The 18,963-nt window shown below is 33.3% G+C and overlaps 1 protein-coding gene across 1 annotated transcript in view; it reads right to left on the reverse strand.

The window, feature by feature from the left end:
- Nucleotides 1-1,891: 1,891 nt before the first annotated feature.
- Nucleotides 1,892-18,963, reverse strand: part of MDGA2 (MAM domain containing glycosylphosphatidylinositol anchor 2) — a gene marked incomplete at its 5' end in the record, with an annotated part of 465,609 nt that continues 448,537 nt past the window's right edge. The window contains 3 exons of the mRNA XM_039218217.1: nt 1,892-3,823; nt 6,547-6,652; nt 17,912-18,042. Coding sequence (XP_039074148.1) covers nt 3,735-3,823; nt 6,547-6,652; nt 17,912-18,042 — 326 coding nt within the window. The remainder of the gene's footprint in view (nt 3,824-6,546; nt 6,653-17,911; nt 18,043-18,963) is intronic.

An 18,963-nucleotide genomic window follows, 5' to 3' on the forward strand; every position in this document is an offset into this window, starting at 1 on the left:
AAACAAGAAAACACTTCAAACCAGGGATACATAGCATATTATAATTCATGATGGAACTAAAAAATACATAGCAGGAAAAAAGAAAAAGACAGCAGGATTAGGTATGTATATGATGTATGTAAGAGAAGATTCAGAATTTTTTAAAGCACAAAGTAAAAGTTATGTCATTTTTAAATAATGCATAGGCAATGAGTATTTAATTAAACCCTACAAATATGACAGCACATCTTTTCTCACTTTTGGGTTTCCTGAAAAGGAATAATATTGGGCATGATTCAATACTTCCAGAAGCCTTAGTGAATTTGGTGAATCTCAAGATATCTAAGATGTTATCAGTTTTAATATGCACTTTTATTTTATCTATCACTATCCAGAAATGCTACCAATTGTAACTAAAACAGGCCCAGTAGCAGAGATGTTAAATGTGGAGGAACAAGCATTTTTGATAATGAAACAGAGTTAGCTCCTAATTAATTGGATCTATTAGTGACCCTGGTGATTATGTGGTGTAATCTTTCTTCCAGAGAATTAAAAGCTCTATTGCCTGATGCTTTCCTATAAAGTACAACAAAAAATTGACATCAGTTACACTTAAAAATATGTTATCAAAAAGCAAAAGGGGAAATATACTGGTGAGTTCAACTCATAATAAACACAAAAAATATTAGGCAGCTGATAAACAGGCAAGTATTTTAAAGTCATTATTATTACTGATGCTAAACCAGAGATTACTTAATACAACTTACACTTCACTTATCCCAACATTTTAAAATTTCCTGAATTTTTATTCATTTTCTTTCAACTGAACATTTGATAGTGAATGAAAAACATTTATTGAATTCTAAGTTTGTTGGTTTATAGAAATGATCCAGAACCCACTTGGCGATGTATATTCTAATTTATTACCATATCAATAAATCTGATCATTTTGCAGTTCCTCTTCTTACCCCTTTGTTCCTGGCACTCAACTGCAATTTCTCAAAAATTTAATCAAAAGTAACTTTCGAAGTACCAGCCAGTTCTCATGGACTTCTGAAGCTATGTGAAAGGTTATAAAAAGACTTTAGTATTTTATCACTGCTTTGTAGAAGAACTGAAAACTTGTACTTACAGCAATTTCTTTGTGCAGAGTTACTAAGGAGAAAAGTAGACTTGATTGTTTTCTTGTAAAGGGCACATGTATATTCAAATATTCTGAATAGAGATTTGTTTTTTCTTTTTAAGGTTTTTCAAAAGTCTCACTCAAATCAAATTCACGATAAAGGAAGAAGGCAGAAATGAGCTAGGCCTCTCTTTAGGTATAAAATAATTTTTTAATAGTGTCAGCAATGAGTGTGCAGAAAATCAATTAGAAAGGATGATCCACTAATATGGACCAGTGGAAAGAAGTGGTTAGTTGCCCCACAAAATGGAAGTCAAGGTGAAGGACAGTTAGTAAATACTAAGGTATGTGCCCCAAATATTGTTTACTCTTTGGTTTGATAAAACAGATGGTTGACTGTAATTTTGAAAATTTTCAATATGCCTGATTTGTTCAAGTAACTTATAAAGCGTATTAGTTAATTCTGTTTCATTTAAAGAACTTGGTTTTAGCTTGATTCTCTCACTACCTAGTTCCAACTGGTCCCCTCTTTAACTATGAAAATACACATTAAATTCCAAGGTTGTATTTGTTTCGTACTTTACTTTCGTTAAGTTTGACTTTTATTTCACGTGTATGAAAAATTTGGAAGAGTGCATTAAGGGTTCCTGTTAAATGCTTTCCTGCCAACATTAAGGTGTATGAAGCCCTCAAGATTTACCCCATGGTATCGTAACTGATAAATTGTATAGCTAGTCTCATTTTGGTGACAAGTAAACATTGCTCAACAAACACACATACCGCTTTGCATACCTTACCTGGAAAGAGGCTTTATTGAACATAGCTGTAAAATTATCTTTTAAGTTGAATTACTGAATTTGCACAAACATTTCTACAGAATTTTTTCTTTTAAAAACCAAGCTTTGTCATTTTCCACTACATTTTGTTGTGCTTTTTATATTAATACTTGTAAATGTTATAATTTAATACTTATTTCCCAATTACTTGCATAATCAGTTTTTTTAAATCCTGGGGTGTTGAAAGAACATATAATAATAATAATATTCTTCTTTAGACAAAAGTCTTTTTAAATGAAGTTAAAAGCTGAGATAATTTAAGGAAAAAGATCTTCAAATTTTCATAACCAACAGGTTTAAGTGAAATTTACAATGCATTGGAAAACTGGCTGGTTAAAGGTATGATTTGTCCTCAGGTAGCTCAAAATCATTTTTACAGGTTTTTGTTTTTTTGTAAAAGTGTTTTTAATCTCGGCAAAATAATAAAATAATATTTCACAATTTGCACAGAGTCTGACTAAAGGGCAGAGGCGTATTACCCTCAGTGTTTAGAATAAAGCCAGATTTTTCAGGCCCAGTTCCGCCGTGGAGTTTGTACGCACTGCAATCACAAACATTTTCTTTGCTCCCTCTACAGCTAGGGCCAATTTCATTTCAAATGGAGGTGAGAGTAAAAAAATCACTCTGTTTTACCACCTTCTGCGCTAAGTATTATCTTAACAACCTTTTGCTCTGGTTGACCCATTTAATAACCTGGAAGAAAAAAGTGTTGCTCCCATGTCTGGTCTCAATGGAAGTTATTTTCTGATGGACAATTAAGCCGAAAGGCCATGGCTGTCTAGGAGGTCCAGCAACAAGTAACTCGTCTGCATGGGCTTACGCAGTAGCTTCGGTCCTTTCTTCTTCAGAAGCGGCTTTTGTCGTCTCTCCTGTAATTTGCACGTTTAGGCTCTGTAGTTTGTTTACAAAATAGTTTTACACAAACCACTCTTAGCAGTGCAAGCTTCTGAGTTGAAAATTATTCAGGCTTGTTTCATTGAAGGCACTTGGTTTCCATGGCAATTTATAAAAGATGGTGGTTTGGTTTCTTCATTGGAACAGATGACTTAGTTTGGGTGTTCAAGTGGCCGCGAGCAAACTCCGATAAGCCTGTGTAATATGTAAGCCCAGGTTTACCATCCTGGATAGTAATGCATGCAAAAAGAGACAGCATACAGTTATCTAGCTTAGCCATGGGAGGAAAACAAATAAAAACAACAAAGGTGGGATGGGGATAGGTGGGGAGGAGCATGAATGTTTTAAATAATTCTGAGTTCGGGTTATTTTCAAGGAAGGGTAACAACCAAAGGTAAAAGGGCCTACATTTATTTAATTCTCTACCTAAAATCTTCTTGAAAGGAAAATAAATGCCAGCTTTTCACGTACCCTGTTTACAGTGAGGTTTTTGTTGGCAGGCCATTAGGTTTCCATGGTAACAAGCAAACTATTCATTTGAAACAAAACCAGCCATGACTTTGTGCTTTGACAAGGATTTCTATAGCTTTTTTTTTTTTTTTTTTTCCAGAGTTCAACCAGATGACCAGATGACGCTGTAATCTTTTTAGCCACAAAAGCACCTGAAGGTCTCTTCTCTACTCAGGTCAAGATTATCTTTTATATGTAGTTTGGAATAAGTTATATTTCCATGATGTCTTTTTATCCCCAGTGCTTTAAAAAATTCGTTTTTATTATTTTATTTTTGAGTCAGTAGTCAGTGGAGGAATCTTTGGTAGTTTGTTTTTTCAATGTCCATTTACAAAGACTCTTTCTTCGTGCCAGTGCCTGGTGAATCTTTTATAGCCTCTGCCAGGATAAGGTCACCTTCGAGGACTTAAGATAGAGATGAGGACGATGACTGGGAAAAGCCATAGATGTACTAGAATTCCAACAGCACCATCAACAGAATCTAAAGACAAGGAAGAGAATGCCAAGAAACAAACAAAAATAGAGAATAAATACTCCATGTAGCTATCAGTACAGCTTAGGTGAACTAATAAAACAATATTAGCATATGGAAAACATTTTTAGAAATTATTCTTTTGGGTTTGTTTTATTGATCAGTATTTCCAAGACAAGCAAATAAGAAACTAATTTAATTATATGGCTAGAAATTCGATAAAAGAAAAATATTTGAAGTTGATATGCTATGCTTTGAAAATTTGTTCAGAAGATATTTGTGTGTGTTTGTGGCTAGGCTCAACCTCAGCATTCTGGTAGTCACTGAAACCATGTGCACATAGAAAATTCTAGGACATCCTAAGAGGTCAGTTTTTATTCCCTGCACCACCCCCCCCCAAATCCCAAGCTTCCAGAAGCGGTTAATGATTAAAGACTGAAAGAAAAAATGCTTTTTATAAAAACTAGAATGGGGTTGTTATGGGTAGAAAAGTAACTATGGCAAACTGGATTATATATGCTTAGATCAGCCTAATACAAATAAATTGGGTAAATAATTCTCTCTCTAGTGTGAGTTTTATGGACACTATGAAGTCCATTCTAATTAAATTCTTTTTTCCCAGCACAAGCTACAGTAAGATTCCTATCGTAATTGGAGTTTCAACTAGAACTTCATGTCCCGGTGATACCTCTCAAAATGTATGCCTTGCCTAGGAGGGCTAACACAGGCAAGTCTGGTAATTCATTAACCTGGCTTAAGTTCTATCATGGCTTTTACCTAGGAGAGACCTGGGTTTTGAAGTTAAGAGACAACCTCAGCCTTTGATATTGTGGTACCATTTACTGCCTGAGAAGGGTTGGGAAACTGAGCAGTTAGGAAGAAGCTTTTGCAGCCAATCTGGTTTGTACTTAAAAATTAACAACAACTTAATATTCACCAAATACTACTTGTCAAAATGAGCTTAATAAATGATAGTTAAATGCGTACTAATGTAACAGAATACTTTCTCATACCAAATAGAATGTTTTTGTTCATCAAGGCTGTTTCCTCTGATTTCCAGAGGCTAAATAGAAATACCTCCAGTAGGAACAGACAGATTTTATTTAAAACAAACACATATTTCTCTCAATTTAGAAGAAAAGAAAACTGATTATGCAAGTATACTAATATGTAACATTAAAGTCCCTATGGGCTATCATAGTCATTTTACTGTGGCAACTCTTACCACTTCTGTTTTCTCCATGAGAGAATTATGTTCTCTTTTGCTTTCCGCATTTGAAGAGTTTAGTTCAGTTTCTTGAATTTCATTTGTAATAGGTTTCAGTGATTAAATTATCTAAATGTAAGATTTCTGTGTAAGAGGGTATCTTCAGTTAATGTTACTATGATTGGTTCATGTTTGAAATTCAAAAGGAACCCCATTCTCCTCCTCTAAGGAGAATGCATACTATTCTCTGGATTTCACAAACTTACTTCATTTGGGTACTGCTCCTGGTTTTTTTAAAGTGAAATTAGCCAGACACAGGAAAAATTTTTTACTAAATTTGTTACTTGAAATACTAGGTGTAATGACAAGAAGGTGAAAACTTTGAGCAAAGTGGCTCATTGTTAGATACAATCTTAGTTTTTATCTTTTTACAATGCTTAAAAATGGAGTCAGTTCATTTCATATGAGCAGTCACTGGCTCATATGAACTACAAACTACAAAATCAAATTTATAGTTGCACAAATTTGACCTTCAACATCTAGACTAATACAATCTCTCACTCTACACAATTAACAAAGATTCTGATTTGCTCTAGACTTAACAAAATGGACTTTCATGCTCCTTTTATGCATACTAAATAATTGATGAACTATTTGTGTAAATGTAACTTGATCGATAAACCCCTTATATAATCATAAAATTAAAGATTCCAGACAAGCCTATGAAAATTTTTCAAATGAAAGAATTTTTAAAAGAAATGGGTTTCATTTTCTCAGCTTCACATGAATAATATAGAGATGAAGATTTTAAGAAACTGCTCAGACATAATTCTGATGGTTTCTGCATTATTTGTAATTTTTAAACTTCTATCTCTTATTATACATATTAATAATGTTTTAAATTATATCTCCTTTATTAAAAAACATAATTTGTGGTAATAATATAAAATTTGAAGATACCATTAAGCTAAAATAATACTCAAACCAGAGTGAAAAAAATTACTAAATTACTAAACAAGATAGTGGTGTACATAGGTTAATTAGAGCAGGAAAAAAATGGGTTGATCTGTTCACTTAGGCTCTTCACAGTAATGAATCTGTTAAAATGGTTGGCAAAAGTCAGACTTGGAAAATAAATTCATAACCTAGGGGAATAAAAATAGCTATTGCTATATAAATGTTTGCTCAGTATATAGAGTAGCCAAATGATTTAATAAAAGTTAAAAAATCCTCTGAAACTAATAATATGGATTAAATATTTTTAAAAATCTTCATTAAAAATCAAAGTGTGATTGGCGTACATAGACCTAAATCAAAATTACTGTGATCTTATCTTAGATCTAATATGCCTACCATCAAATTTAATACTTTGTTTTAAAAATATTTTCATAATATTAGGGTCTCACACATAAGGAATTTCTAAATTTACAAACTAAAAATAAATGAGTTTTAAAAATTAGACTGTTTTAATTTAACAGTTACTATGTTAAAATTACATCAAACCAATCCAAGATTAGACACTTACTCTTAGTCGTTAGGTCCTGTTTTGCACATTCTCCTTCTGCAATTGATACATCATCAATGGCAATGTCACCTTCTATGCCAGGACCTCGGATACCTTCAAAAATGAGCTACAAATATAAATGAAACAAACCTAAATGTAAAGCTTTGATTTGTAGATGGATTTTTACTGAGGAACCGAGGAGCCAAGCCTATAATCAACAGTAATTCTGGCATCATTTATTATTGAGAATCTTCAAAATTGTTACTTAAAAAAAATGAATGTTCTTAACAAAACCAATCATAGGATCTTCCCCGCTTAAAATTAGTTTTTCACACCTAAAGCTCTGTGTTGGTTTTAAAACAAAACTAAACTTAAGTGAATAATACAATAAAAACTACCACTGCTACAAATCCTATCGCTATTCATTTTCAGGGGTAAAGAAAAATTTTTATTTGAACAGTATTTCTCTGAAATAGATTCCCTCCACTTTTCTCTAAACATATAACACTGGTTTTCTAGAAATATATTATGGGATGAATCAGTTCATGGTTCTTTACAACAGCATTTATGTTTATTGAAGCCCAGAACAAGGTTTTACCATCTCTATGACATTGTTTGCTCTCTTGCAAATAACAATGAATAAGCTTCTCACATTCCCCATATGTTATGCCATACCTCTATAATTTCACTTTTGACATTCTATTTTTAAACACATGAGTATATTTATGGGTTTACTTATGTTGCGTGTTTAGTGTTGGGCCTTTGACTAGTATCTAGAACAGTGACTGGCAGTGAGAGTTAATACTGGAGAGCTGAAAGTATAGATGAATGACTTCAGTCTCTTTTCATTACTAAATTCTGAATATAATGAAAATATAGAGACAGCAGATTTTTATTATTTCATTTAAAAAAAATAAGACTGTTTTAAAATTTTCTTTATAACCCCACAATCATTCCTTGCTTCTAGCAAAACCTTTTTAATCCTTTTGATACAAAAAGTCAACCTATATGCATTTAGTGATTATAATCACCAAAATTTCTACATGCCAAAATGAAGTATCTAGTTTGGTCTTTTCAAAGAAAAATTAGGTTAATAAAGAGCTGTTTCAACATCAAGCTGATGTATGCTTTTTAATACAATTTTTAGCCTTATTTCATTGCAACAAATTGACAGAAAGACTATTTTTATCAATGCCTAAATTTTTGGTTCTGTTTATTGTTTGACTTTGAAAGTATCTTTTTTCATTTTTATTTTTTTTTAGTCTTTGAAAGTATCTTAATATGGCTCCTTAAAGTTAAGTTTGTGGTGATTTTCAGGATACTTATGCTACCTTTGAAAACTGATCTATTGTTCTCTGATATACTGTCATAATTTTATCGATTGAAATCTTTTAAGTAGTAAGCAGAAACATTAGTTATCAACTTTTGCATTGAGCTTCTTTTCCCTGCTTGTAGTCTATATGAATCCATTCGGTAAGAATGATTTTCAAGATTTGATAGGAGAAAAAGTTTGAGAAATTTTTATTACTATGTTTAATTTGCCTGGAAAGGCTTTTCTGCTTACCTATGTTGAGATAAATAAGTTAATAAAGATTTCCCAAAGCTATTTATTTGAAAAAAATCCAAAATTTCATCTATCAATCACTGAAGCCAGAATAAAATGGCAGACCGGAGTTAAGATATAATATAGAACCCAGTTGGCAGTATACAGATTCTCAGTCCTCAGAAAATCAGAAATGAAATATTACTTTGGCTGCCTGGAATAATGACTTGTATTTGACTTAAGGTGGTATTTGGAAATTTATCTGGGAAGTAGCTAAAACACCCTCAGAGGACTGTTTAAATCACAAGGTCTTACAAGTTGAATTAAAAACAAAATCAATGGTATAAAAATCCAAGAGCAGAAAAGGAATGAAATCAGAAAAGGGAAATCATTTTAATGACTGTGGAATTCCCCACCTAATGGATAGCACGTAAGTTACGTAACCAATAGCTCTATTAATATTGTTAGACATTAAAGTTATTTTCAGCTATTCTGAACAAGGCTGAGATGAATGCATTTTAAAACATTAATGTGCACACCGTTTTTTAGAGCACATGGCTCTTTAAGGTCATCCTACATTGCCCCTGTCGGCACTATTGCCTGTTTCCTAATCATGGGTTTTTAAGTCATTAGCTATTTTTCCTTATTTTGAAATGTGCTGCTTACCTGGTATAGAATCAATGTTAGAGTAAATCAATGGTTATTCCCACCCCCTTCTTAGTTTCAGTCATGTGATGCTGAGTCTTCTCTCCTGAAGATAACAACATGAATGGAGTGTTATCTTGGAGAAAGTCAGAACCTACAGATTCATGCTGCTATGAGTCTTATTCCATAAAGTCCAACATGTTCCACTTTGGCCACATGGCTAATACTTAACTGAACAAAAGTGGAGTGCTGTCATCACAATTCTTTCTTTCTTGCAGTTATTATAAAGGATCAAATTGAACAAAGTATAGATTTCTGCCTTTCAGTCAGGTTTTAATTAATTCTGGACTGCAGCAGGAATAAGGATGTACTAATCAGGAACATTTACTTTGGTAAAGAGGAAACTTCCTCAGTAACCAATAGTTTTAATTTTAAAAGGTGATGTGGGAAAAGAAAGGAAGCAAACCCAGCTTGTGGAGGCTTTATCATGTAGCAACGGCAAAGAGGAGGACTGCATTCTCCTGTGCTCTTGTGGGAAGTGAAGAGAGAAGGCTGATAAGGGTAGGTTAGAATGTTCTGCACCTGCTAGCACTTGAAACTTAAACAGATGAAGCTGGAGTCATAGTTTTTTCATTGGGAAGGATGCTGAAGAAACAGGCTTAGGAGTACATGATTTTCTTTTTTTTAATATTTTTATTTACTTCTAGGAGAGAGAGAGAGAGACAGCTTGAGCAGGGGAGGGTCAGAGAGAGAGGGAGTCACAGACTCTGAAACAGGCTCCAGGCTCTGAGCAGGCAGTCAGCACAGAGCCCGACGCGGGGCTAAAACCCACGAACCAAGAGATCATGACCTAAGCGAAAGTCGGACGCTTAACCGACTAAGCTACCCGGGCGCCCCAGGAGTACATGATTTTCTATCTTAGGTATGTAGACGTGAATAGGTAAGAAAATTATCCACAATGTTTCTCACTTATTTAAAGCATACAATTATTTTTACTTAGGAAGTTCTAGTCACCCACAGGTAGGTGCCAATATAAAAAAGATGAGACTATTAAAAAAAAAGAACTAAAATGTGTAAGTCATCACAATCTTTTCTGAACTTTTCAAAGCTGCTTGCTGGCCCTGGAATGATGCTGCCACTGCTCAAAGCATTTCAAAATGCCTTTTACTGACCATAAAGTATCAGTCGCTCCTAATTTTCCCATTTGCTTTCTTTATCCTCCTTCCTCTGCTTCCTGTTCAGGTTAGACCTACGTTCATGCTTAAACACATGGTTGGAACTAGGTTTGGGCTAAAGACAGAACCCTGAAGCAGAGTCGTCGTGAAGGATGCTGCCACACTACTTTTGTGTTAGGACTGAGAGGAAGTGTTGGAGAGCCTTTTGAGGTAAGTGTCAGAATAAACTGACTGATGCAATTTAATGTGTGTGCTGCCTGCGGGGAGATGGCCAAATATCAAAAAAAAAACAAATCAAGAGAAGTCAAACTCACGTGTCGTCAGGACAGTCTATATCTAGCACATTTTCTTATATGAATACTTCATCCCTTGTTGATCCTGAATGAGTTAAGTGTTAAAGAAAGAAAAGCTGGCTGATTTGTAAATCTATTATTACCTTTATCTGTATAACTATGAATAATACAGTTTGTCATTAAGTAAACCAATTTAATTTCTGTATATTGTTTGTGGAAATCAGAGAAATACAGTAATAGCTTAGATACTATAAATATCGTAGTAGATGATGAAAATAATTTCTGATAATCAATTTCTTGGGACAGTAATATAATTAGAGTTTGTAATATTTATTTGTAATCTTGCAACAATAGGGAATCCAATCCAGTAGTCCAGAGAGATACTGCAGTCCCCTCAGCATTCTATTTGAACAGGAAAAAAAGGATCCTATGCCGTATGTTTGTTTGTTTCCTTTTAATTCCCATAACAGTTATGCTCCTAAGAAGATATAGATTGTTTTTGTAAACACCTACACACTCTCACAAGGAGATATTTATTGCATTGTTCTTTTTATGTTCTGAACTCCAACTATATATTTAATTATTATGACAAAATTTTATGGATTCTAATGAACTTATAAGTGGCTTCAGGTCTAAGACCTAGAGGGATACCTTTTCCTTTATACTGTTTTTGATTGTGAAGTAGGTAACAGAAATAAAATGCATACATAGTCAATTTAAATAGTGTACCTTGACCAAACTTTCAAGTGTTTCTAAAAATAAATCTTTGGTGACAGTTTTCCCAGGCATAAAAAAGGAGAAACTATAACAATTCATTATGATGTATCTCAAATTTGGAAGCTATAATCTGTATGCAATGAAAAAGTGATTTTATTCATTTATAAAAGAAGTGCTCTCTAGTTTATTTTTAAATGTATTTCTGAGAGAGAGAGAGAGAGAGAGAATGCGCATGAGCAGGAGAGAGTCAGAGAGAGAGGGCGATACAGAATCGGAAACAGGCTCCAGGCTCTGAGCTGGCAGTCAGCACAGAGCCCGATGCTGGGCTCAAACCCACGGACCATGAGATCATAACCTGAGCTGAAGTCGGATGCTTAACCGACTGAGCCACCCAGGTGCCCCTCTCTAGTTTAATAGGTTACATTTTGTCATGTTTTTATGAAGGACCATCATGATTCTGAATACTATTACATTACAGGGATAAAATTATGTTCCTTTCCTTTTCAATACTTCTGAAGTACATTTGGTTTAATTGCCATGAAGAAGGAATTAATGACATCTAGATACTTAGGGAGAAAATGTTAAAGTTTAGACTTCCTAAAAGAAGGCTTAATTTATGTAAAACCTGTTTATACACAATCTCACTGATATTATTAAAATGATTTCCCTTAACTGAAATGACAAGTTTAAAATTTTATATGTTTTCACAGTGTGTACATGCAATTCAGCAAACCTAGTATGCAAGAAATACTGCATGATCAGAAAATTAACTCTTGGTGGATATATTCAAGTGGAAAATTAATAAGATGTATGTTGGCTTCTGTTATTAGAATGACACTAAAAGATTATTTTAATTCACTGATTGACAATTTCTTACAGGATAGTACTTTAAAGTTTGTTGATATAGATGTCAATATATAGAGATATAGATGATGCTATTAAAACTTGTGTTCAAATATAATTTCTTACTAAGAAAGGAAGTGCTCCATGCAGCACTGATGAACAAAAATATATGGAGGAGTCAAATACAACACACTTTTGATGATTTGACTTCAATGTTAATTATGTCTTCTGCAAATGTTCATAGCATATTCTTTAAGACAAGAGATATATCACTTCTGATTATTACTGCTAAGGCAACCACAATGTCTAGGAATGCTGACTGAAAATTGACAGTATATATCACTTGGAAAAAAGTAAGATACAACTAAAGTTGAAAATAACTTTAACATTGGAAAATGTTTTTTTTTTTTTCTTTTTAAGTAGACTTCATACCGAGTGTGGAGCCCTAAGCAGGGCTTGAACTTAGAACCCTGAGATGAAGACCTGACCTCAGATTGAGTTGGAAGCTTAACCAACTGAGCCACCCAGGTGCCCATTATTGGAAAATGTTTGCAATGGTTACTTTAGGAGCCATTATTGTGTCTATATAATGGTCCTGGAATTTGGCTAAGAATGCCAGATATATAGCTACATGACCATGTGATATCTAGTAAGGAGGACAATATATTCCAGATTATTATTATTATTAGCTAGATAAGCATTAAAGGAGCATGATGTAGAGACAGCTAAAATCTCTTCCCAACCCTATTTCATGTTAAGGATGTATGTGATTTAAGATAAACTGTCTCAAAATCATTTTGAAATCTTTGAGGATATAAGAGGAAAAGATTTCCAGAGTTCCTTTCACCTATAACAAAGAAACTGTAAAGACTATCTTCTGTCTTTGATGTCTCCATATTTCCCACTTGGAAAGCATTTGGAATATACTATAAAAAGGAGTAAAGCATTAAAAAGGAAGCTTAAATATATATATATATATATATTTAACTATATAACTAGTTATAATAACTAGCCTTCTAAGATAACTAGCATTCTAAGATAACATGATATCATTTTTACTTTTTTGGAATTTTTGCTGTAATCCTCCAAATCCAACAAAATATCTTTTCATCACAAGCACAGATCATGCTAAATTAATTCTTGAGAAAGAACCCCAAAAGGAGTTTCAGAAGGCTAAAACCTCTACTTACCCTGAGAAATACTAAACAATTTTATTTTCAGCTAAGCAAACTAATTGGACACACTCAAACAAAGGACTTTGAAAGTGGTTATTTTTTAAAGGGTTTATAAATCAAAATAATTTAAATGCATGCAACTCCGAAGAAATAAAACAACCTAAGTGTCAGTGCAGCAGAGGCTCAAGATCACTTATATCTCATTTAAAATTCTAAGAGGTAGGCGATATCCTTTCCACTTGAATTAAAGACATTCTACAATGCCACAAAGCTACATCTGAGTAATATTAAAACTTCTCATAACTTAATTTATATGCTAATATATTCTGTACAGTTTTTACTATGTTTTACTGGTAGGCATTATATACCAAAGCAAGTATTTTTGAAAAGCTCAATAGGTTATAAATGATTTTTGAGTAAAAAAATGCTTTTGTCTGTAAAGAGTTCAAAATAACAACAAACTCAAAACCAAGACAAAATGCAGACAATATATGCAGTACGATGATGTAGTTGTGTTTCATGTTTCCTTCAAAAATCGAGATTTATGAAATTAAAGACTCTTTAGGCAACAGACCTATAAATATGTCAGAGAATAAAAGAACATAAAAATCTAAAATAAAAATATGATTTCTTTTCGACTGATAATTCACATAACTTAATAATGCTTCATTAAAAACTGCTACTTTTTCATTTGCTTCCAGCAAGACAGATTAACAGGAGCCAGATCTATCCTCTCATCAGAAACAACCAAATAACTAGAAAAAATATATGAAAAGTGAGCATCAGGTAATGAAGAACAACAGTCAATGAGTGACAGCAATCAAACAAGGTGAACCCTATGACTGTCCTATACAGAATTAGAGATCATAGTGCAACCAGAAGAAAGATAGAACCTGGTAGAAATTCTGGGGTGAGGAGATAGAGCTGACAGTCTATGGAGTCCAAAGCAGCTAGATTGTGCAGGGTAGAATACAAGCAGACAGAGTTACAGAGATCTGCAGAAATTCCCCCTAGATTATTTAGTAATGTACTAATCAGTACACAAATGTCCAGTAACTACCCAAGAACTGGGAAAGAACGAGAATGATGCATTCAAGGGAACAGTACTCAACTCACACCAGACATGGAAACCTCAAAATTTGTGGGGTATTGGACACAGTGCTCAGAAGACTCTTGCATTGGTAGTGAGAAATAATTAGCCCCACATTAAATACTGCTCAGTGTCTTCTAATAAACCTTATAAACAAGACCAAAATGATCAAACAGCTTCCAAATAACTACCAAACAAGCTTAAGAATAATTACAGAAATATAAAAAATACAAAACAAATTTTGCATTTTATAAAACTAAGAATTTTACCTCTCAAAATAAAATTCACAGTGTTTGGCAGCCAATCAGACTATCAGACATGCACAGAAGCAGATAAATAATGGCTTGTAATGAGGAGGAAAAAATCAGTCAAAACAAACCAAGAACTGATACAGGTGTTTGTTAGCATTAGCAGACAAAGACATTAAGAAATCTATTATAACTTGTTTTCATATTTTCAAAACATTCACTAGAGATGTGGAAAATATTTTTTAAATGACTCAAGTTGAACTTATAGAGATGAAAATTGCAATGTCTGAGATACAAAATACACTGATTATGACAAGGTAGATTAGACATTGCAGAAGAAATGATTAATGAATGTGAAAATATACCAGAAAACTACACAAAACAAAACCCAAGTAAAAATAAACTAAAAAAAAAATTTAGAAAGCATCAATGAACTGCGTAACACCTTATATAGGTGCACATAAATAAGGGGTCTTATATACACATATAAGATATTGCACTGGAGTCTCCAAAGGAGAGGAAGAGGAACAAAAATATTTGAAGAAACATTAGCTAGACAATACTTAAATTTTATATAAACTATAAACTCACAGATCCAAGATCAATGAACCACAAGCACATGAAAAATGAAGAAAATAACATAAAAACATGCCACAGTTACATTGCTCAAAACCAGTGATAAAGAGAAAATCTTAAAAGCAACCAGTCACCTTACACATAGAAGGATGAATAGGAATTTCAACAGATCTATTCTTGGAAACAATGCAAACAAAAAGCAGAATATCTTTAAAGTTCCAAAAGGAAAAACTACAATCCTATACTCAGGAAAGATCTTTCAAAAACTGAAGGTGAAATAGACTTTTATAGAAGTTCAAAAGGTGAAAAGAATTCATGTTTAGCAGACCCACACTACAATAAATAAATGTTAAAAGAAGTCCTTCAAGCAGAATAAAATTGATACCTGATGGAAATATGCCTCTACAAAAAGGAACAAAAAGCACTAGAAATGATAACCACTGTGAGCACCAACTATGCAAACCCAGTCTGATTTCTCAGTTGGAATGAGGTGAAGAGATGATTGTAGTGACGAGAGTTCTCCTAGGTTTGGAGTATTGTGAATGAAGCTTTATTGAATATCTGCTTTAAACATTCTTATCAATCTCTTTTTGTGAATTTAATATGTAAATCTCTGAGGCTGCAGAAAAGTTGCCATTTGTAGTGGACCGTAAAAATGTTTTACTCAATTTATACTGACCACATCCTTCCTGGTAACTAAAGACTAACAGACATCTTGAAATTCCTTCTTTAAATAAAAAATTCTGGTTATAAGATGCAATGGAGTAAGATGGACCAAATCACAAAGGAAAGCAGTTCTTTCCTATAAGATGGGAACCTCAAGTTTGGAGCTGATACTCTGCCTCTCATTTCCTTCCTCTATGAACCCTCCTCTTTGCTTATATCCAGGGGGACATTCCATTCTGAATTCTTCCTGCTGTAACAACCTGACTAAAGCAACATTCTCTTGCAAGAACAAAACACACAAAACAAAATTCATACTTTAAGAATAGGAACAATTATAGAATAAATGTTTACATAAATATAAAAATTTAAGATCTACCTGTAGGTCAAGTGCACTGGACTCAACTTGCTTTTCTACTTGATAATCACTGTCTTTAAATTCTGTGGGCACCCAACTTTCCTGGATCTCCTTCCTTTTAACTTTAAAAAACACTACTTAGGATTTAGCTTTTCTCCCACAGTTCTTACTAATGATTGGTTAGTTTTCTACATGGTTCCATCATTTAATCACTGTTCACATATGTACACTTTCCCTTGGAAATATTAACCACATTCTAGGAAGCACATACAACCTGATGACTCACAAATATATATGTCCCCAGAGTTTCAGATAAACACATATAACAACCTGCACAGCTTTAAAAAGATAGTCTATAGGCATTTTGTGTTACCATGTCCAAGAAAGAAGTAGCCATATTCAACCTTGAAGCTTGTCTCTTTTCCCTTTTCTGTTATTTAAGGCAACGTGTAGCACAAGCATTACCCAAGATTCCCTAGTTAGAAACTTGTTAGTCATTTATGGCTACTTCCCAAATTCCCAACATAAACATGTTCTGCTAGTTTTCACACCTAAGTAGATCTTGAAATCATCCACTTTTCTTTATACCACTTCCTGAGTTTATTCCTTCAGCATCTTTTATGTGAATTTTATGAGTGCTAACTTGTTTGCCAGCCCAATTTTACCTCCGTGAACCCCAGCATGACCACTGTACCATACCATTCCCAGAAAAAAATCTTCCAATGACACCCCATTATCTAAGCTTTAACCTCAGATCACACCAGTCTGATGTATCCTTAGGTACCAAATTCCAGATAAAAGTTTTTCTGTTCCTCAGGCAAATTCTATGGCATATGATGTCGATGTCTGTTCAGTCTGAACTGTGCTGCAGTATTAATGTTAGCTCTTGCTTGGCTCTGCAATCCCTCTCCTTGGTTCAGGTTTTCACCTCTTACCTCAAATGTCTCTGAACTTTCCTCCGTACTGTTCTTGTTGTTTGGATGTACTCACAGAACCTTGTGCATACCCCTATTATTGCATTTTTTACAGCACGTGATGTCAGTGTTTACATGTATATTTCTACCAATTTGAGGTAAGCAATCATTTTTAGGTCATCAACCTGAGTATGTTCCTGGCATACCACAGTAGCTCAAAAAGTATTTACTGAATTGTTCACTAAGACAATAAATGATCATCTTGAACATGCTCAATAAATATTTACTAAATTGATGTCTATGGCAATAAAGGACTATCCTGAAGGAAATATTCATATGACTATTCTCTTAAAAGCATATTGTATATATAGATACTTGATTTAATAATTTTGTGTTGGTGAGGTAGTCACGTAGGAAGCAAAAATATGTTTTGATATATTGAGGAAACCACTGATAGAAAAAAAACACTCAACCTGAGTATATAAAGATACTATATATAGTTACTAAAATCACTAAACTACATTATTTTCTCTGCTGCCATAATTTCATGAAATATTGTCTCAAGACATAGTGGCCATTTTTATAATTAAAATTTATATTATATATTTGTAGCTAACTTTCTTAATTCAATCCAAGTCTTACTTTTCAATGTCAAAACAAAGAAAAATAGCTTTGTCAAGTTCTCTGACTGGTAATTAAAGTGACAAATTACTAAAACTACATTACCTCAAAGAGACACATTTTGCTAAAGTATATAAAATTTCATCAAATAAAATCATACAAATTGAGAACTGACTATCCAGCTTCCATTATTATAAGAAGCTGTGTTATTTATCTTCAGATAACAAAATATACACATGTGAATTTGTAGAAATGGATTACATTTCCTCTAGGCAAATCATTTAGATTTTGAAAGACAATTATTCAAACATATTGCTTGATAGGTATTAATTAATAAGGAAAAGGGGCATTTTCTCTTTATAAAACAGCTTGGAGAACTAAAGAAAAAATTAATAGTGTCATTTTTCCGATGCTCATATCACAGAATTTCTGAATGTTCATATTCTAATATATGCTTAAGTTCTGTCTTTAACATTATGCTTATGTGTAGCAATCTATTCACAGAAGTGATTGTTCTTTTCTTACCTGAAATGAAGTAATTGGATATATATTAACATGAGCCTCATTCCACCGTTGTCCTTTATTCCCACTTGAAGACCACAGTGGATTCTCTATCGTTGTCTGCCCTTTCAAACGCAGATAAACATTTAGAACACCTAAAAATAACAATGACATTTTATTTTGTATATTTGTTTTTGTTTTGCATTTGTTTCTCCTTGACCAAACACTTGTAAACTTTTCAAAATAAAATTTCTCAGAACATTAGTGTCTCCTCCTTTCCTCCCCTCTCATTTTCAATCTTGGTCTTACCACATTTGGTAGGCCCCCAAAGACAACTGTGTATTAATCCCTAGAATCTTTGAGTGTTATTTTATATGACCGAAGGGGCTTTTCAGATGTGATCAAATTAAGGATCTCCAGATGGAAATTATTCTGGATTACCTTGGTGTGTCTTAAAACAACTCCATGTATCTTTATAAGATGGAGGCAAGAGATTTGATATAGGAGAGAAGGTCATGTAAAAGAAAAGATACTATGTGCTGGTTTTGAAGATGAAGAAAGAAGCCATAGGCCAAATATAAGCAGCCTCTAGAAGCTAGGAAAGGCAAAGAAATATATTCTTCCCTAAAGCCTTCAGAAGGATGTAGGCCTGCTGACATCTTGATTTTAGCCCAATTTTAGCCATTTTGGAATTCTGTCTTCTAGAATTGTAAGGTAATACATTTTTGTTCTTTTAAGCCACAACCCTTGTGGTAACTCACTTGCTACATTAACAGGAAACTAATGTTTTCTGTATGTACTGAGTGACTTGCTCAAAATCTGACTCTAATTGCCTTATCTTACATTACCAATTAGCATCTCTTTCAGTTTACTTTTGATCCAAGTCTCATTTCTCTTTTTAAAGAATTATTTGAAGATTTAATGAGAATAACTTTGTTTCATGATTTGATATATCTCTCTCAACAGCTTCACATTCTGTAAATAGTAAAAATAGTAGTGATGTTAATGATATTAATACAGTATGGTATTGATATATGGTGAACACCTACTCCAGATAAGGAAGTCTCTCAATAGTC

The sequence above is a fragment of the Hyaena hyaena genome, unplaced genomic scaffold, assembly GCF_003009895.1.
Source record: "Hyaena hyaena isolate Hyena2069 unplaced genomic scaffold, ASM300989v1 scaffold_743, whole genome shotgun sequence".
Lineage (NCBI taxonomy): Eukaryota > Metazoa > Chordata > Mammalia > Carnivora > Hyaenidae > Hyaena > Hyaena hyaena.